At 58.6% G+C, this 20,288-nt stretch overlaps 1 protein-coding gene across 4 annotated transcripts in view; it reads left to right on the top strand.

The window, feature by feature from the left end:
* The window catches only part of NSD2 (nuclear receptor binding SET domain protein 2), a 73,921-nt gene extending 55,945 nt beyond the window's left edge, over positions 1–17,976 (top strand). For 2 of the 4 annotated variants that reach the window (XM_079919890.1, XM_079919891.1), the window contains exons 10-21: positions 2,837–2,968; positions 3,123–3,246; positions 3,733–3,933; positions 4,710–4,889; positions 5,264–5,420; positions 5,552–5,757; positions 6,702–6,805; positions 8,146–8,415; positions 9,268–9,384; positions 14,067–14,208; positions 14,496–14,602; positions 15,370–16,347. In XM_079919890.1, coding sequence (XP_079776016.1) covers positions 2,837–2,968; positions 3,123–3,246; positions 3,733–3,933; positions 4,710–4,889; positions 5,264–5,420; positions 5,552–5,757; positions 6,702–6,805; positions 8,146–8,415; positions 9,268–9,384; positions 14,067–14,208; positions 14,496–14,602; positions 15,370–15,909 — 2,280 coding nt within the window. In that variant the 3' untranslated portion in view covers positions 15,910–16,347. The other 2 variants (XM_079919892.1, XM_079919893.1) reach the window with 2 other exon arrangements.
* The last annotated feature ends 2,312 nt before the right edge of the window (positions 17,977–20,288 follow it).

The raw sequence follows: 20,288 nt of genomic DNA on the forward strand, positions 1-20,288 counted from the left end.
GGATTCGTATCATTTGTCAATCCAAAATCCTATGTGAACACACTTCTAGTTATCTGTTTCTTCCTTTACAAAAGCGTAACTTAAACATAAAAGTAATGTTGGTTTATAGAAATATCTGTTGTTCAAGGTCTGTAATTGTATTTTAAAAATGATGTAGTGTTCAACTTGTGAAGGGATGTGTTTTGTTAAAAGATTTGAACCTCACTGTAACTCTGTCCGAGGCGTAGGGGACTGCTCTCCAGCCCCGGCAGGGAGGGACCTGCCTGGGATGCGCACGAGTCGCTTCTCGAAGTCGGTTTAAATGTGTTCACTAGGTTACATTATGTTCGTTAATGATCATCCTGAAAAATCCCTGTAATGATCACGGAGACCGCATTCTCTGCCCGTAGAGGAATGTATTTCTGAGGCAAACGGGCAGTTCCGTGCTGTCACATACTGAGTAGAGTAGAGTATTTTCAGACTGGAGGAAACTGGAAAGTCAGGAGCTAAGCTGCTGGTCGAGCAGCCGCAGGCATGGCTCTGGTGGATTCGGGCGCGGCGGGAAGTGCCCGCAGTCCGCGTCCGTCCACTCAGTCACTGCGTTTTTCTCTTTCCGAATGCATCCTATTGGATATGGAATAGACCGTAGAGGTCGTAGCCTGAGATTTGGGACTGTGTTGGGACCGTGCAGGTGAATGTGTCGCTTTCACAAACGCATCTCCGAGTAAGTACCGGCCCCTGGTGCACGTGGAGGTGGAGCCTGCAGCCGGAGCCAGGTGCCCGCCCGCTCTGCCCTCAGACCCCCGGCCGGCCGCGTGCTAGGGGTCCGCTGAGTCGCGGGGAAGGGGTGCGGTGGGATGGAAGCTGGACCCTCCCGCGCCCGTCACGGACTGTGCTGTTGTAAGGTCTGATGCTGTGTGTGTATCTTAGACCCATCAGGACATGCGCCTCGTGTGTGTCGTGAACATTTATACTTCCATTCAAAATATGTATTCAGTGTTTATTTCCTCAAACCAGACTTTGTTAATTTAGGAAATATCTCCAAGTGGAAACGTGCTCACTTTTTCTGTAAATCTTAAATAAAAGGTGCTGTTCCTTCCTTTGACCCAGGACTGGTCTGTGTTTTCTGTCTTTCTCTCCGTGCATTTTTTCTTTCTCTTTTTTCCTTTTTTTTTTTCTTTTTTCTTTTTCTTTTTTTTTTTTTAGCTTTTAAATTTGTTGCAGCCACGTTGAGGGAAGAACCTGGGTTGGTGGGTCGGGCACCGGGCTCTTCCCTGGAGCCCACGTGAAGGCCCTTTCTTTGGGCCTCGGTTCTCAGGCGGCCTAGTGGGACCAGGGCCAGCGGGGCTGCTGCCCTTCCCAGTGCCCGGCTGCCCCAGCACCTGCTACAGACTCGCCTCGGGTGCTCGCCCCCATCTGTGACCCTGCATCTGACGGACACGTTGAATTGGGGTTTGAACTCAGAGCATTCTTCCAGTTTACGGCCTTCTTTGGGGTGTCAGTGTGGAGGGTTAGGAGGTGAGCCGTAGGGGAGGGCTGCACTGGGCAGCCTCGCGGCAGCGGGCTGAGGCCTGTGCTGTAGTGCTGTTCACGCTGTCAAGCCTAGGAGAGCACCCAGGCTGGCGTGGTGGCCCACACACCCGTCACCCTGCCACCGGTGCCAAGTCAGCCAACACAGCCCTCGAAAAAGTCAGCCCACTTCAACACCAGGTTCCGAGTCAGCAAAAACCCCTTTGTTTTATCAGGGCTTTTCCTTCTGCTGCTCCCCGTAATTTCAGGGAGGTAAATCTGGGAACATTTCACTGCTGAGGCTACGGAATTGGGTCAATGGCCTGCTGGGGTTCCTTTTGTTTTTGGTGTTTTTTTTTTTTAAAACACAGTGTGGCCCGATTCCATTTCTAGCTTTGTGTTCACCGGCAACCAGCAAGCCTAGATCATACTTACTGGTTGCTGTGATTACTGAGGTGTGCAGGAGATGCAGCTTATACGTTTGCTCTGTTGAAAAATCCAGTTTTCAACATTTATTTGATAAACATCAGATAAATACCAAATGTGTTTTTAGGCTTTAAACAAACCTGAATTTTATATATGAGAAAGTTTTCTGACTAAAGATTTATTGATTTCTATTTAAAGATTTGCTATTGCTGGTCAAGTGAGGGAAAAAGCCGTGTACAGTGATGAGGGGAGGCTGTAGCCCGGCCTCACTCATCGCTGGTAAATGAAGGCGAGACGGACGGAACACGGCCCGTGAGTCACCGCATTTGCTCCGAGTCCCCGTCTCTCCGCCTGTCGCGCGGACTGCCGTGGGCACAGGCGGCAGCGTGTGCCCCCTCCCCACCTGTCCCCGTGGGGGGAGGCGAACGGGCGGGCGGTCAGTTACGGGTGCGATGAGTCTGGAAGACCGGCTCCTGACCTCGGTGAGCACGCGCGTCCCGGGTCGCCGACCGTCTGACCACGGTCGGAGTGACACGATCGCGCCACCAAGGCCTGCACTTGACACAAAAGCATGTTGGAGGTTAACTTGTTTCCCTTCCCTTAAGGTAGTTGAACCTTTAGCAGATCGGGTAAGAAAAGCCAAGATTCTGGGTCCCCAAGCCCGTCTTAGGTCACCTACTAGACCAAATTGGGTTTTCATAAAAGTTACTTCACTTTTAAGGAATGGGGAGAGGCTGTTAAGCCTTGTGCCCCTTGCGCACATTGTGTACCAAAAATCAAGCGGGTTGGAGCCCGTTTCCGAATTTGTACACAGCTTATCGGCAAGTGTGTTGTCACGGACACCAGTGGTGGCCGCGTGTGAGGGGAGCTGGCGGGGCTGCTGGCGGCCACTGTGAACTGTCGTCCGCCTCTTTCCTCCCAGGTCTCGGATGGCCCCGGAGACGAGCCCCCGGAGTCCCCAGACGAGAGTGCGGACGAAACCCAGACCGAAGTGTCCGTCTCGTCTAAAAGGTCTGAACGAGGAGTGACCGCCAAGAAGGAGCACGTGTGTCAGGTGAGGGGCGGGCGGCCTCTGAGCAGCCGGTCGGGGAGCCCGGCCTCGTCGGCCCTCCTCCCACCCCTCAGCCGGGGCCCCAGAGCCCTGGGGGTCGGGGGATCGTGTGGAGTTTTGTTTCTCACACCTGGTCTCGCGCCCCTGTCGCCTGCAGCTGTGCGAGAAGCCAGGCAGCCTGGTGCTGTGCGAGGGCCCCTGCTGCGGCGCCTTCCACCTGGCCTGCCTGGGCCTCTCCCGGAGGCCGGAGGGGAGGTTCACGTGCAGCGAGTGCACCTCAGGTACGTCCCGCCCCGCCCCGCCCCGCCCCGCCCCGTCTCTCCGTGACCCGCCCCGCCCCTCCGTGCCCCGCCCCGCCCCGTCCCTCCGTGCCCCGCCCCGCCCCGCCGTGTGCTCCGGCTCTCGGCTGAGGTCACTGTCCACCTCCCGTCCCCTGGCCGGACTCTTCACACCTGGTGCCGTGTCGGGAGGACACCCGGAGCCTTCCCGGGAGCCCCCGGGGCCGGCCGTGGGGCACCTCTGCAGTTGGTCTGCTGCCCTCGGAGGGAGGGTGGGAGCCTTTCTTGGGAGGAGCCCCTTCCCCAGAGCTCCTCGCTCGTTTGAGGACGCGCCCCGCCTGGGCCGCCTGGTCAGACGAGCCTGTCCCTGCGGCAGAGCCGGGGCTCAGATCCCGGCGGGGTTGAAGGAGGAGCCGGTGCTCCAGCCACGAGGAGCTGCAGCTCAGGTCCTGTTCTGTGCCCCTCTCTCCGCCCCTCCGACCCCGTCAGGGATTCACTCGTGTTTCGTGTGTAAGGAGAGCAAGACCGACGTCAAGCGCTGCGTCGTGTCACAGTGTGGGAAGTTCTACCACGAGGCCTGCGTGCGCAAGTTCCCGCTGACGGTGTTCGAGAGCCGGGGCTTCCGCTGCCCTCTGCACAGCTGCCTGAGCTGCCATGCTTCCAACCCCTCGAACCCAAGGCCGTCGAAAGGTACAGACACGAGCGAGAGCCTCCGTGCCGGTTTGACACGGTCCTAGGCGCGTAGAGGGCAGGCAGGGGCTGTCAGGCTTGTCCCCCCGGATGTGGATTTGGAGGAGCGGTTGGTGGTTCTCCTGTCACTGACTCCGCACGGGGTGGGGTTAGGGTCTTTCTTGAGAGTCTCCTTCCTTCCTGCCCTAAGTGTTGTCTTAAAGATCCCTGGCTTTAGGAGCGGGAGGCCTTTGAGCCATTTTGATGGATTCTGTTTGTTCTGGCTTTAATGGTCCTTCACGTGCGAGAAAAATATTTTAAAATGCAGTCACGTCTACGTTATTGTCACGTTAGGTCTGTGGGATTGGGGGTGGCGGGTTACCTCTGCTTCCTGACGCCAGCGGTTCTCAGCCGGCCCTCCAGGGGACACACGGCCGTGTCTGGAGATGCTGCGGGGTATCTGCTGGCGCCCAGCGGGTAGAGGCCGGGGTGCTGCTAAACACCGTCCCATGCACAGGACGGCCCCGCGGGCCCCCGAGAAACCCTGGTTGACCTCATTTTAGAAAACAGCGTTTTAAATGCCTAACGGTTTTCTGACATCGTTTAGAAGCACCGTCGCCTTAAGGAAATGTGTTTTCATGACGTCTAATAAATATCCTTACCCTCCCACTCTAGTTATTTTGTTCATCAACTGCTTCCAGTGTATTTCCGCAGCAGCCCTGCACACCTGTGGAGGCTTGGTTCCTTGGGGTGCTCTGCTCAGTGCCTTGGGCTCTGGGGTGTCTCCCCTTCTCCAGGTAAAATGATGCGGTGTGTCCGATGCCCGGTCGCCTACCATGGTGGGGACGCGTGTCTGGCGGCGGGATGCTCGGTGATCGCGTCCAACAGCGTCATCTGCACGAACCACTTCACTGCCCGGAAGGGCAAGAGGCATCACGCCCATGTCAACGTGAGCTGGTGCTTCGTGTGCTCCAAAGGTGAGGAGCCCCCTGCGGCCGGCCCTGCGCTCCCATCGGGTCCATCTGGACGGTCGGGGCGCTGCTCCTCCTGGCTCCCAGGGCCGAGGGTGGGCCCGGCTGCAGCGCCTTTCGGGCCTTGGCTCTCCACCCTCCTGCCGCCGCCCCGTGCTTGCACATGTAGAGTCGCATACGTGGGAGCTGAGTTAACTGTGACCGTTTCACAGGCTTGTGGGACATCGTTAGTGGTGAAAACAAAACGTGCTTTGTGTTAATGTGCAGGTGACTCTTTAAGCTACTGTCTGAGGGTCAGAGGGTAAGAGCTGTAGACTGGGAAGGCCGCGGGGCTGAGCCGGGCGGGGGGGAGGGGCGGCTAAACGGCGCCCTCTGTGCAGGGGGAAGCCTGCTGTGCTGCGAGTCCTGCCCGGCGGCCTTCCACCCCGACTGCCTGAACATCGAGATGCCCGACGGCAGCTGGTTCTGCAACGACTGCAGGGCCGGGAAGAAGCTGCACTTCCAGGACATCATCTGGGTGAAGCTGGGGAACTACAGGTGTGGGAGGAGGCGCCTGCCCCTCTTTCCTTGTTCAAATGTCTTCTTTTACTTTACAGAACTTAACGCATTGAAATTACTGTCACTCTCTCTGAAGAGTCTGTGAATCCTGTTTTTAATATTTATAATAGATGGTGGCCGGCAGAAGTTTGCCATCCCAAAAATGTTCCCCCAAATATTCAGAAAATGAAGCACGAGATTGGAGAATTCCCTGTGTTTTTCTTTGGGTCTAAAGATTATTACTGGACGCATCAGGCGCGAGTGTTCCCGTACATGGAGGGGGACCGGGGCAGCCGCTACCAGGGGGTCAGCGGGATCGGAAGAGTCTTCAAAAACGGTACGGAGGCTGGTTCCCAGGTGGTCGGAGACAGCGCGCTCGGGTGCCCTTGCCAGTCCTCATTTCTGCTTCCAAATGTTTGACTTCTGTAGAAAACGCTGGACTCAGCATTCCGGCTGTACTTTACGTTAGAAAAAAGTAGGTCTGTAGACTGGTTTGTCGAAGCAGAGGGTAAGAGGTACTGTTTAATGACTTTTCTAACATTGGTCTGTGGTGACTTTCACTAACACGCATTAAAGCTATTTTTAAGAAATTATCTGCGTACTAATTTCCAGGAATCCCTTACCGCTTGCCTTTACGTGAGATGGCGGCGTGCAGGAAACTGGCCTGCGGTCCGGGCCTTGTGCACCGGCTTGCGGGCTCCCTTTGCCCATGAGCAGACACTCAGGTGCCCGGAGGGGCAGGTGTGGGCAGGTCAACAGGACGCCCCGCCCCCAACTCCACAGCCTGGGTGGGGACAGAGAAGACGGCACGCAGGTCTCGCTCCGTTGACCAGAGGGGACGGGACGGGCGGCAAGTGAGGACGGTGGGGAAGTGGGGCCTGTGCCCTCGCCCCCTCCGGGGAGGTGGCCGCGGGCCCTCTGCTCGCCTGGGGCCTCCGCACAGCTGACCCCTCAGCTTTCTCAAGGATTGTTACAAAAGGGAGGTCGCCGGACGTGGACGCGTGTGGGGGCTTAGGGTCGGCTGGCAGGTGCGGAGGGCGGACGTGCCGCGCTCCCTCGCCGAGAGGCCCCACCGAGCTGCCCCCGGGTTCTCTAGCCAGCGGGCGTCCCCGAGCTCCCGTCTGTGTGGATGCCGTGCGGCCCACCTCTGGTCTTAAGGAAACCGCAGACAACACTTAGCAGTGAGATGGAAGTTTAGACTAAACCGTTAAAATGCAGAGCGTAAAGGGCGGATGTGTTGATTTGCTAAAATCTTTCACTCACACATTGTTGACTTTTTAGCACTGCAAGAAGCCGAAGCTCGTTTCCGTGAAATCAAGCTTCAAAGGGAAGCCCGAGAAACGCAGGAGAGCGCGCGCAGGCCCCCACCCTACAAGCACATCAAGGTGACCATCCTGGCGGCGCTGGGGCGGGGGTGGGGGTGAGTCGCTCTCAGGCCCGCGGACTCTTCCTCCCCAGGCTGGGCTCGGCGGCCAGGAGGCTGGCCACAAGCGAGGGTCTGTGCCCAGGACAGCTGCACGAGGCGTCCTAGGCGGGGAGAAGATGCCGTCGCCACCCGGCGTGTCCTTTGCCACACGGGGGCACGGGGTGTGGGCAGGGGTCTCTGCCCAGGCGGTCTCTGCTTTGCCTCCGGGTGAGGCTCAGCCTGCTGGTCAGCGGGGGCTAGAACTACAGTCCTGGCCAGGCTGCCTGAGGCAGGAGGGGCAGAGGGACAGGCCGACCTCCCAGACCACGTACGCTGTCACCAAGTGCCGCAGACAGGCTCAGAGGAGCGGTGGCCCCCCCAGGCCAGTGCGCGGCCGGAGCCCCTGATAGAGCGCCCTTCCGCCTCGGGGTGTGGGGAGCGCAGGAGGGAGGGCAGGGGCCGTGTTTCCCAGTGCGTGGGCCTGGAGCCCCGCAGCCGACCACGCTTGGCAAGCCAGTGCACCCGCACCCTGTTGCCCGGGGCCCCGCGGCCTCTCGACGCGTGCTGGCCAACTTCTGGCAGCTCAGGGGCTCAGTCTTTGCTCCTAAAATCTGGACTGCAGTCAATGTCTGTGTGAAGGAAGCATTCCCTCTACTAATGTGTGTTTAGTCTTGTCTTTGGGAGGAGTTCCCAGCCATGCAATTACTGGGTCAGAGAGCATGAAACTGGGACTCCTGAGGCCTATTCCGGATTTTCCCCCAACGCGCTGGCATCACTGCAGTCTCTCCCCCAGGGGGGAAGAGGGCGTCTCTCACCACGGTTTCCCCGGAGCTGCTCATCTCTGCTTTAGTTTCTTTTCAATTCTCGCTGCTGCTTTATCGTTTGCTCTGGTTTCTTAACAAGGAGCTGTGCGTTGACGAGGGCGGGGCCGCCGTGTGCCCGCCTCCTTGGGCGCCTCTGTGCGCTGGGTGAGGGGGTCTGCGAGGGGATCAGGTCTCGTGGTGTTGGCTGGGTGCCCCGCATCACTGAGCGGTCCCACGCGGTTCTCTCTCCTCCGACCACGGCCTGGCTCTCAGATGAACGAAGAACACAGTGCTAAGATGAGCCAGCACGGGGTGTTGGGGGGACTGCCCTGCAGCCCACCTCGCGAAGCTCCCAGGGCAGGGCTGGGCCCGCCTCCGCCTGCCTCCCGGCCGCGTCCCCACTTGGCCTGAGTCTGAAAGGCCGCCGGGAGGCTTGGGTGGGTGGGGCAGGCGCGGCAGCCGGGACTCTGGAAGCACTCGGGGGCGAGTGGGCTGAGGCGCCGGCTCTCGCCTGCAGGTGAACAAGCCTTACGGGAAAGTGCAGATCCACACGGCGGACATCTCCGAGATCCCCAAGTGCAACTGCAAGCCCACCGACGAGAACCCCTGCGGCTCCGACTCGGAGTGTCTGAACCGCATGCTGATGTTCGAGTGCCACCCGCAGGTGTGCCCCGCGGGCGAGTCCTGCCAGAACCAGTGCTTCACCAAGCGCCAGTACCCCGAGACCAAGATCATCAAGACGGACGGCAAAGGCTGGGGCCTGGTGGCCAAGAGGGACATCAGGAAGGTGTGTGTGCGCGCGCGTGTCCGTCCCCAGGGCTCGCTCGCCGCTTCCTCGGACTTGGCTTTGCCCGTGGTGCTCTTGCACTCATGTGAGGACAGTATTTCGAAAACGGTTTTTGAGTTGTTACAACTGAGGATTGTAAAACATTCCATGAAAGATATCTATCAGAGTGAAACCCTTAAATTCCTTGAAACGCGCCCTCAGTCAGAACTCTGACGGCTGCCGTGGGGAAGGGAAAGGTTTGCTTAGAAGGGCAGCCAGGAGGGTCGCCAAGCAGAGCGTCGTGGACGCAGCTCCCGTGGGGGCCGTCCTGGGACAGTGTGGGACCAGGTTGTCGGAAGGTGACAGGGACCACGCACAGCCTGTCTCCGCTTGCGGGCTGGATGGCGGGATGCGTGCTTGTTGCAGCGAGCGAGCGCCGCAGCCCCAGACCCGGGACTGCGCTCGGCTGATCCCAGCAGCCCTGTTCCTGCACCTGCCTTGCCGGCTGGTTCATCCAGGCTCCGGCAGGAGAGCTTGTGGGAGTGTTTCCACGCCTGCTCTGTCTCTGCTGGGGAGGTCGAGCGGTGAGGGCGGCTTCTGTGGGAGCTGGGGGCTGACGGTTACAAGCGCCCCCAAGACACGGGAGTGCTGGGAAGCAAGGGTTAGCGTGTTGCTGCTCCCAGAAGGAGGCTCAGGTACAGGCTTCAGTGACAGCCTCCACGAGACAGGCGTAGAATTGCCCGACTTGGCCGTAACGTCCAGGGGCCTGGCGAGCCCCCTGCCCGACGCCTGCTCCTGGCGTGGGCTCTGGGCCCCAGTGCTGAGGCGCGGCCGGGCCGTTGGTCATCAGCAGCGCACTCTTCTGGTTTCCAGGGAGAGTTTGTGAATGAGTACGTGGGGGAGCTCATCGACGAGGAGGAGTGCATGGCAAGGATCCGACGCGCACACGAGAACGACATCACCCACTTCTACATGCTCACCATAGACAAGGTAACGCGCTGCGTCCTCAGGGCCCGTGTCTGTTGCTCACCATAGACAAGGTAGCACGCTGCGTCCTCAGGGCCCGTGTCTGTCCGCACGGGGCTTCCTGCGGCGTCGGACTGCACACCAGGTGACGCTGTCACGTCGTCTGCGTAGGTGTGTTTCAGGCACCTGCGCTTGTCTCCTTAAGCGCAGTGTCTTCTGGCCACCGCCTGAGGGCCAGGGTGACCGGCTCTCGGCGTGGGACTTCCTGGAGCGTCACGTGTCCCTCTGATGCGTGACGGGTACACTGAACAGTCTTTCCCAGGGTCAGAGAAGAGCATGGTTAGGGGAATTGCACATCCTTCCAGGTACATAGCGGTCTTCTGGGCTGCTTGTTAGGTGTCTGAAGCCCAGGTGTGTGAACATTTGTCAGCGTTCTCAGCAGGTGGGTAAGACGATTTGTCAGCACGTGCGGGTGGAGAAGAACGGGCACGTCCGGGACACTGGGTGCCCAGCTGACAGGCCCCTTCTGGTCGCTCCAAGGAGACACAACCCCAGGAGGTGGCGAGTTTATGCACCCTCTGCCATCCGCCCTCATTTTTGGGTGGTGGCGGTGAGGGGGGTTATTTGATTAGCGATGGGAACCCTAGGCCTATGCCTTCCTGTGTTTAGGCGTCTAAGTTTGAACTACTTACATGTTGTGGAAAATGCCAGGTTGTCACTTAACATACAAATTAGTCCTTGAAATGATGATTCACCGAGGGCACCTGGCTGAAGCCGAGATAAATTCCACGACGCATGAGACGTTGAAACAATGCATCCCTCATCCATTTCCTGCAAGAGTAAAAGAAGCCGCACCTCCCTACACGGTACAAGCGCAACAGAGCAGGACCTCCGCGAGCAGACCTCACATAGAAGGCTCAGCGTCGGTGAGAATCTGAGGGGTGAGATTAAATCCGAAAGAAAGGATTAAATCAACACGTTACAGATGGTTAAAGCCATAAAAGGAGGTTTAGAGACACGGGAACAAGACACTGAGGGATGAATCAGGCAGATGTGAACCAACAGTTAAAACTGGGAGTTAACATATAGTCATTGAAAGTAACCCAGTGGACGGGTTAAGAAAAGTTAGACCGCAGCAGGGAAGCGACTGCAGCAGAAGGAGCTTCCGAATCCGTCTGGACGCGCGGCACGGGGACATGGAGCGTGAGGCTGGAGAGAGAGGCCGAGAGACGGGAAGACAGACGCTCAGTAGATGTTCCAGGAGGAAGACGGAAGGGAGACCTGGGGGAGAGGCGGGACGGAGAAAGAATTTATGGAACCTCTGTGACACGGATCATTCCATGGCTGAAGCTGAACAAGTTTTGGGCAGGACAGGTAAAAATAAACCCATACCTGGGCGTGCTGCTTAAACAAAACGCCTGGGAGACGCCGCACACCACAAGGATGAAGGGCAACAGAGGGGCTCCCCGGGGGCCCAGTGGTTAGGACCCGGCGCCTCCACAGCTGAGGGCCCAGCTTCGCTCCCTGGTCGAGGAACTGAGGTCTTACAAGGCGCTGCCAAGAAACCCCTTCATCTGTAAAAATGAAACTAAAAAATCTCTACGTAGGATCTTGGTGAAGGTGGCGGTGCTCAATTCCAAAGCAGCAACAAAAAGATACACCACGTACATCTTCAGTGAAACTAAGGGCCTCGTCACCCACGAGCAGACGGAAGACGCTGGCTGAGAGCAGGGGACTCGGAGGCTGAGGCGCTGCAGAGTTGACGCCTCTAGGCCCCCCCCCCCCGCCCCCGAGGTGCCTGCTCCCAGCAGAACTGAGCGGTCCCGACTCGCCTCCTCACTGCTGACAGGCGCACGAGAGGATGAACTAGGAGACGTATATCCAGCGGTCTCAGAAGGGGGCCTCAGAGAAAGGGGGGTGCGTGGGGACCTGGGGGGACAGGCCTCGGAAGGACCGTCTTCCAAAGGACGGCAGCTTCCTGTGAGGCAGAGAGGGGGCCTGAGGCTCTAGAGCCTGGGGAGCCGTGGGCCATCAGGTGGCCACAGAGCAGGGAGCCCAGAGACAGGGCACCCAGAATGCAGCCAGCAGCTGCTCCAGGAGCCCCAGCACGTTTCGAGAGGATCTGTCAACAAAGAGCAGCAGAACCTCCCTGCGGCTGGGGAGACACGGCCAGAGCTGGGGACATCGTGCCCCAGCAGTCGGCGTGCACTTCTGAAGCACAAGGGGTTAGAGACGGCCACTTAGCAAGCTGAGCTGGACCTCGAACTCGGAGACTGAGAGTGAAACGAGCCGCAGCCAGAGCATCTCTGAAGCTTAAACCCCTGGAGCGGCACCTGAGCAGACGCAGGATGGACACGGCACGGCGGAAAGAGAGGAAGGTTAGAAAGAAAGTGCGGCCGGGGGACAGGCCGCGGAGGGTCTCTCTGCGTGACGGGAGTCTAGGTATTGAAGGAATACCCTGTGTTTCAGGGGCAGTCCATCCAAAGTGGTCGACGTGGTAAATACCTCATTAAAGTTACTGGACATAGCAAGGAACCCTTTGGCCAGCTCGGCCAAAAAACTGAGTTCCTTGTAAGGGGAAGACAGTGAGGCCGTCTCGAGGCTTCTCGTGGCAGAATCCAGCGCCTGAGCACAGAGGAGCACTGATAAGGTTTTCAAGGAAAGAGTGAACTGGAGACTTTCTCTCCAGCCGACTGGTTCTGTAGACGTAGATGTCAGAGTGACAGGTGTGGACACGGGAGCTGAGGGCACCGGTCCTTTGGGGGAAGCTGCTGAAGGATGGGTTCTAGGCGACCCCCACAAAGCGACTGGTGGTGGTACAGGTATTGGGAACTTGTGCCGAACTGTGACTCCCGACAGCAACAGGGGAGGCCAGAGAGTGAGGTAAACTCACCTCTGATGCTGATGCCTGAGCGTCAGCTGGTAAGACAAGTAGGAGTAGCTTTCAGCATTTTTAAGTATCAAGGTAAGAATGCCGCGGAAAACTGGGTTGTAAGGATGGAGGTGGGTCAGGGGAGACCACTGCAAGAGGAGGTTGCGGGCGCCGTATGCAGGCAAAGATGCCCTCGATAAAGGACAGCCAGCAGGGAAAATAAAGTTCCCAACATAACAGGAAAATCAGTAATTAAAAAACCCCATTACTTCGTAGCAAAAGGCTTAAAACCCAAATAAACAAGCAAATTAGATTGATAGAATTGTGCCCAACATGTGAGTCATATTTGTAAAAGGGAGTTGGATTAACTCATCTATTAAAAGATTTCCAGATTGGTTCATAAAGCAAAGCCTGTTTCTCTGCTGTATCTAAGAAACAGAGGGATCCTGAAAGTTGAAAATAAAATTGTGCACAAAAGTGTGTCAGGTGGAGTCAAATTAAAAAAGTATTGTTCTCAGACAAGGCAAAATGTGGGCCCCAGCGCATTCAGTGAGACAGAGGAAGGCCTTTTAACGTCAAGAGCGCCGCCAGGGACCAGGATACATCCTGCAGGGTGTGCCCCAAATAACAGCGCAGCCACCCCCCAGAGCCACAATTCAGGGAGGCACAGGAGACAGCCAAGTGAGGATCCACGTCTTGGAGCGAGAGGCCCTAGGCAGAGAATCAGCATGGACTTAGCACCAACTACAGACAGAAGCAGCTGTGCGGAGAGCCCGTGGCCGCAGCGGTGTGACAGCGGAAACGGGAAGCAGCGGCAGGTTCATCAGTAGAGGACGGCTGGGCACCAGCATCCCGGCCCTGAGGAGCCGAGGCAGCTGCTCAGAGCAGGTTCGGCGGTTCCTTTCAGTGAGGCAGGAGCACGCGGCACAGCACGTGCTTCTGAGATGTGTCCACCTTCAGAGGAGCAGCTAGCGTCCGGGTGTGAGCGTGTGGCTGAGGCCCCCGCCCGGGGCCGCCCGTCCAGGGCAGGGGGGCCTGGCCGGCGTCTCGATGCCACGCTCCTGGGGTGCCTGTGCACACGTCCTGTCCCCCGCTCACAGACCCCGTGTGGCGTTACCGCGTGACCGTGATGCTTTTTGTGGCCTAGTTTTAAGTGCCCTCCCGCCTCCGGTACGTCTTTCTCCTGTCCCTTGCAGTCGCGCGGTCGATGAGAGACCCTTAGGGTGAGGAAGGCGAGGTCACCGCTCCCTGATGCCGGGCGAGTGCATCGTCTGGGTTTTGCCACAGTAGGAGTACATCTCCGTGTACACAGAGGCGCTTGCCTTTCGGGGGGTCGAGTCCCGGGAGCATGAAGGCGGGACCCTCATCGCTTTTGCCCGGGTGCGTCTCAAGACTGCTTCTGCCGCAGGGGTTGGCCCCCCTCCCATCAGCCAGCGTGGCCTCACGGCCTCAGGACGTTCTCCTTGTTTCCTCCACCGCTGGGCTGTCTCGACTTGCTGGCTGGTTTGTGTCGTAAGCGGTCAGTCCTGCCCTCTGTCAGGCTGTTGGTGTCCGGCTCCCTCACTTGCCGTCCGACGTCGGGGAGCTCGGCTCACTGTCCCCCGCTCACCAGCGCTCGGTCCCTCCGTGTGGTGTGACCTGCCTGCCCTCCGTGAGCAAGAGAAACAGGACTGGTTTGGGGGTGTCCCATCTGAGTGGACCTGGGAGACCACGGTTCTCAGTGCAACACCAGGTGTCCAGCACGACGGTGACGATTCCCTTTGAATGAGAACGTGATGGCTGAGAGTTGCCCACGTGTGTAGATGCTGCTTGAAACTTGAGTTGTGCCTTACAGGACCGTATAATCGACGCCGGCCCCAAAGGAAACTACTCCCGGTTCATGAATCACAGCTGCCAGCCCAACTGCGAGACCCTCAAGTGGACAGTGAACGGTGACACGCGCGTGGGCCTGTTTGCCGTGTGTGACATTCCTGCAGGTACCGTGCCTCCGGGGCTCCCCGTGGGGCTCCCAGCCGAGCGGGCAGGTGGAGGGCCCTTGTCCGATGCTGTGTGTGGCCGGACCGCCGGGCTCGGGGAGGGCGGGCAGCTGGCGATTTGGAAGTTGTGTTTTGTTTGGAACGTGCACCTTGCAGCGTGGAATCGAAAGCCGTGCGGGGACGGTACAGGTGCGCTGACAGGCGCAGGGCTCGTAGACCTGATGCAGGCTTCTTGGCAGGGTCGGGAGAAGGGCAGTGTCCCAGTGTGGCTTGTCTCCCTCACCCAGGGACAGAGTTGACCTTCAACTACAACCTCGACTGTCTGGGCAACGAGAAAACAGTCTGTCGGTGCGGGGCCTCCAACTGCAGCGGGTTCCTCGGGGACAGGCCCAAGGTGAGCGGTGGCGGGAGCGGAGTCTGCCGGGCGGGGCGAGGACGGCAGGGGAGGCCAGGCGCCAGACTCGGTGGCTGCCCCTGCAGAGGCCACAGCGTGCTGGGGCTTCACGGCCTGGAGCCGGGAATCCAAAGTGAGAGCCTCCGTACGCGCCTGGCGGCGCGTGGCGTTCTGCCTGCGTGTCTGTTTCCGCGTCTCCTTCCCTCTTTCACAAGGACGCCGGTTGGTTGTGCAGGGTTAGGGCCCGCTGCTTTACATCTGCAGCGACCCTACTTCCAAGCAAGGTCACATTTGAGGTTCCAGGAAGGACATGGCTTTGGGGCGGGCTGGGGGGGGGACACGGCTCCACTCAGCACACTTAGCCCCTTCCCTGTGCTGGGTAAAACGCGGGCCTGAAGCCTCTGGACGGCCACAGGCATCCAGGCCCAGAGGTGGGATGTCCACAGCGGGCCTGCCGCTTCACCTGGCTTTTCTCATCTGTTCTCAAAAGACGCGCCGCGTGGGGAAAGAGCCTGCCCTGGGCCGCATGCCCGCTGAGCGGCGCTGCGGCCGGCGGCCTGTGTTGTTTCCTACAGGCAGTAAATGGGAACAGGTCGGGCCCCTGCATTTTCCCTGTCGGCTGCAGACCCCCACTCTTCTCCTGTGAGACCATCCTCAGGGGTCCCTGGCGCTCCCGACCTTGACCTTGGCCCTGGTGACCCCTCGGGACAGCTGGCCTCAGTGTGCGCAGTTCCCTTGAGTGAACTGCATTTATTTCTTCATTCTAGACCTCAGCATCCCTTTCCTCGGAGGAAAAGGGCAAAAAGACCAAGAAAAAAACCAGGAGGCGTCGAACGAAAGGCGAAGGAAAGAAGCCGTCTGAGGACGAGTGCTTCCGCTGCGGTGACGGCGGGCAGCTGGTGCTGTGCGACCGCAAGTCCTGTACCAAGGCCTACCACCTGCCCTGCCTGGGGCTGGGCAAGCGGCCCTTCGGTGGGTCCCCAGCCCGGGCAGCCGAGGCCAGACCACCCGGCGCAGCCCTTGGGGGCCGGCAGGGGCTGGGGGAAGGTGCCGGGAGGAGCTGCTTGGGAGCGAGGGGCCCCGCACCCCTGGGTCTCAGCTGGGAAGACGGGGAGGGGCTGGGGCTGGGGCTGGGGCTGGAGTCTGCCCTTCAGAGAGATGATGGGCTCCGGCGTGCACAGAGCGGCCATGTCACCTCGGGAGGGAAGCCGAGAGGCCCTCACCCGGAGACAGAAGCGGCAAAGCTAGAAAAGGAGACGTCAAATGTGTTTGACTGTGAAACAAACACTGTGTGTGGCACGAGATGATGCAGCAGGGCCAGCAGGCGGGCGGCAGAGAGGCTCACGGCGGGCGTGCCGGTCTCCCCAGACCGCGCTAAGAGCCTTTGCAGGCGGACCCCAGAGAGATCGGGGCCCCCGAAACACTCGGCCCGGCTGCACACCCGTCGCCGGACAGCAGCCGGGGCGGCAGGGCCCCCGGTGCCGCTGGGCCATCTGGGCTCGGAGGTGGGGCCTGCTCGCTGCCCTCCGGCCCCAGGCCTCTGAGCACCAGCTTTAGCTTCTCTTTACCTTTCGACGCTTGCCTGGAAAGCGGTGTCTTGGTTTAGTTTGTGTTCATCTGACTAGACTGAGTTTTTTTTGTTTCTTGTTTTTTAGACTGAGTTTTAAAGTTAGTTTTCAACCATGGAAATGTTACAGTGTTACAAGTTGCCATTCCTCTCTTCTGTCTGGTGATACTTTGTTTCGTTGCAGGGAAGTGGGAATGTCCTTGGCATCACTGTGACGTGTGTGGGAAACCTTCCACTTCATTTTGCCACTTTTGCCCCAATTCGTTTTGCAAGGAACACCAGGACGGGGCAGCCTTCAGCTCCACCCAGGACGGGCGGCCATACTGCGGCGAGCACGACTTGCGGGCAGAGCCGGCCGAGCAGCCCTGCCCGGAACCCAAGTCCAAGGGGAGGAGGAAGAAGAGGAGGTGCTGGCGGAGGGTCACGGAGGGCAAATAGCGCCAGGCCGGGGCGGGGTGAGATCGGGGGCCCCGCGTGGCCGGCCCGCCCTGTGCGCAGAGGGCCGGAGGACGCCGCCCGCAGCCCCCGGGACGCATGCACAGGCCTCCTCGGGAGGGGGCGCCTCCCGTCACTGAGCCATCCCAGCAGCGCCCGCTGCGCCGCACTGACCGTCCAAGCCGCGTGGTTCCAGCCGCGAGGTGCGGACGCCCCAGGACAGACAAGCCTGACTACACAGCATTACAGCCACACTTGAATCTCAGAACGTCAAGGTGCCCTCCCGCTCTAGTTTGCTAGGTTAAAGTTACAGCGGAAAAGTAACTGGCTACGAAATGCTTTTCTCTCCCCTGAGATGTAGAGAGTAGTGTTTTTTCAAAGGAGGATCACTCTTACCTCTTTTAATCTTGACAGCGTCACCCAGCCTGCTTCCCCGTTGCCATCACTCAGGAGAGGAGACCAGGGTGGGGCCTGGGCAAGGACTCAAGACCCCGGGTGCCCTGGGAACCATGATTCTGCTCTTATGAAACAGCTGTATGATTTCTTTTTTGTACTAATGTGAAGTTTTTCCTCAGAGTGCTTCTTTTCCATCCTAGTGAGGAGCCGGCCCCAGGACGGTGACTAGCGTAGTGTTGTTGTGGGATCTCCCCTGTCGTGTTTCTCTCCGTGGACTTGAACCAAGTGCTGCTGCCACGTCGGCCTTTAAAGCACAGGCTCACGTGGGGCAGCCTCCCCGGAGGGTCTCATCACTTGGGGGAAGAGTTTGTACATTTTTTCGGGTGGCTTTTCTTTACCAGTTTCTGGCTTTTATTCTCAATATATTTTTGCTAAACTTGTTTCACAAATTACCACCGACTGAAATGCGTGTTTACTGATGCGTGTGTGACCCGCTGAGCTGTGTGACGCGGCCACTTAGGGAAACGGTTTGTCCGGCGCTCTGCCCGGTGGCGTCTCGGGTGACGGTCGCGCAGCAGGGCACTGCTGGGTGCCCCTCCCACACACACCCCGGGACGCGGAGCTCGCGGGGGACGTGTGCGTCCAGGCGCTCCTCCCGGGCTGAGGAAAGAGCGAGTTCAGGCGCATCGTCACCCCAAGTGACTGCACGCGTGCTGTGGGCCTGTTCCCGGGAAGCCTGAGCCGCGCTGGGCAGACGCCCTCGGCCAGGGCCCCTCGGAGGAGCGCTTGTCCTGGGACTCGGGCCGGCCTGCCGGGCGTGGGCACCCAGCCTTGGAACAGCCCGGCCGACACTGTCCCCTGGGAGATTTCCACGGACCGTTAGCCCCACGCAGGGAGAAGCTTCTGCGAAGCACAGCGTTCCCATGGACCCCGGGACGCTGGGAGCGCCCTGCCAGGAGCCCGTGTGCCTGCCTGTCTCCACTCGCGGTGGGAGGGAGGGGGGCGCTCAGCAGCAGGTGCTTTTTTCTAGCCTCCTCTTCTTAAAATAACCTGAGGAGAACATCTCCTCTGCAGAAAAGTTTACACAACTGTTCTTGAAAACTGCCACGGAGGTCTCCTGTTGGTCTCTCTTACCGTTTTCGCCTCGGAGAATTGCAGGATATACCAACACTTGGACCCAAGTTCACTACTGCTCCGGGGTCCTGCGACGGGAGCTGTGGGGGGAGGGGGCGGTCTCGGCCAGGCCGGGACCCCTGGGGAAGCACCTGCTCCAGGTGCGAGGCGCCCGGGCCTCCCCAGGCACGGACTAGGAGAGTCGGCTGACCGAGGCCGTCCTGCTGGCCCTTCTCTGGTGACCCTGGGGCAAGTGACGTAGGACCAAAGGAAAAACAAGCCGTGTCCTCAGCTGGTGCTTCCACGGGCGGCTCGGTTCTCTGGAAACGCGCCTGCTCGGTGAGACGCAGGGGCCGTGGGGTATTTCAGTTCAGAACTCTTGTTTCTCTCAAATGGTCTTTTAAGAAAATACTGGATTGACGTAGATTCATGCTCCTTAGGCCCTGAACCTGGCGCCTGCGCGCTCTGGGGCTGGGCACGAGGGGCGCCGAGGCCTGGTGCCAGCGCAGCGGCCGCGGGCGCAGCCCCGCCCTTCAGAGCCAGGGGCCTCGGTGTGGGCTGACGTCACTCGCCCTTTCCTGCCGGTGAGGGACTTCTGCCTAAGTCAGAACATCAGAATTGGTTTTGCAGTGCACTTTGGGGAGCAGATTAACTTATTTTTGTATTTGACAGTAGTAAAAATTTTGTGTGATTTTTGAGTCACTTTGATATTACTTCCAAATTCTTTTATAACCTTTCTGAAGGAAATACTGGAAAACTTATTTTAGATATGGTTGCCCTCTTTCCAAAAACTGTTAAACTAATGAGCAAATAACACTAACTCTGAGAATCTCCAGAATACCAGTTTATGGATCTGAGCACAAGGCATTGCAGGAGCAGTGGGGCTGCAGGGGCCCTCCCGACGGGGCCGAGGCCTTTGCCCCGAGTCTGAGGGGAGCTTGCTTCGGGGGAGTCGGTCTTTCCTGAACGTCAGCTTCAGCCCTTCGTCGTTAATGTGAAGCAGAAACACAATGAAAACCGCCCAAACACCTCAGGATTCCTCAGCATCAGGAGCTGACCAGGACCCCTCGTGTGTCGTGTCGACGCCAGCGCGGGCCTCTGGACACGGGGACGCTTCTCTCCGTTGGGGGTCGTGGGCGCATGTCCAAAGCGGGTGATAAGCTGCGAGCACCACGGGGAGGCCGCCTGGCGCCCCCGCCCGGGTCCCGTCCTCCGAGAATGCTCGGGACCCCCTGCCTCACCCTCAGGTCTGCGCCCCGGCGCCTTCCCAGTGTTTCCCTTGACACGTAAACTGCAGTGTGTGCGGCGCCATCTTCTAGAACTGCCGTATGTCCAGGAATAAGAAAAGATAAGCCTGCTTTTACGAAAGGTAACACAGACGACTGTCAGTTGCCGAACTCTCGATCCTGTGAGATGTGGAGCGTTTGATGAGTGAGTAAAGTGCTGTGTCCGCAGGCGTCGTGTCCACCGCACCCTGTTGAGATGTGAAATTAAACAGAAACCTCAACGTGCCTACTGGTGTCTCAGCGTCGCACGGAACGCGGCCAGGCTCCGCCTTTGGGGGGGGGGGTGTACCAGGTGCTACCGCCAATTTTGACAGACTTAAAAAACTTGAAATTCACTTCTGGGGGAAGATACTGAAATGTAGATTTGAGAATTGCTGGTTGCGGGGAAATAGGATTTAAGGTCGGAAGTTGTGTTTGGAAGATTGTGTATGAGTATTTTTGTATTAAAAAATTTAAAGGCTTTTTTCTTTATGTGGAATTGCATTTTGAAGTTTGGGTCTCTCTTCCATTCCCCCAGTCCCTTTTCTTTCTTTTTTTTTTTTGGTCGCGCTGTGCCGCATGCGGGATCTTAGTTCCCCGACCAGGGACGGAACCTACGCCCCCTGCAGTGGAAGCACCAGGCAAGTCCCGCTGCCAGTCACTTTGAGTCGTCACTCTGAAGCATCTGGCACAGTCCCCCGACATCTGGGGAGAGGCCAACGTGGCCTTGGACGTATAACAAGTATCGTAGATGGTGCGTGTCGTTCCGATTTGGGGAAAAGGCTTTTTTGTTCCTGTTATATAATTTGGTTCCCAAACCCCCGTTAAAGGTGACAGAGTCGGGAGAGGAAGCTGCAGACTCTTCTCAGCCCCGCAGGTGGTTGAGCCCCAGGCCCCTTTGACGTGCTCC

The sequence above is a fragment of the Stenella coeruleoalba genome, assembly GCF_951394435.1.
Source record: "Stenella coeruleoalba genome assembly, chromosome: 4".
In the NCBI taxonomy this organism is placed as follows: domain Eukaryota; kingdom Metazoa; phylum Chordata; class Mammalia; order Artiodactyla; family Delphinidae; genus Stenella; species Stenella coeruleoalba.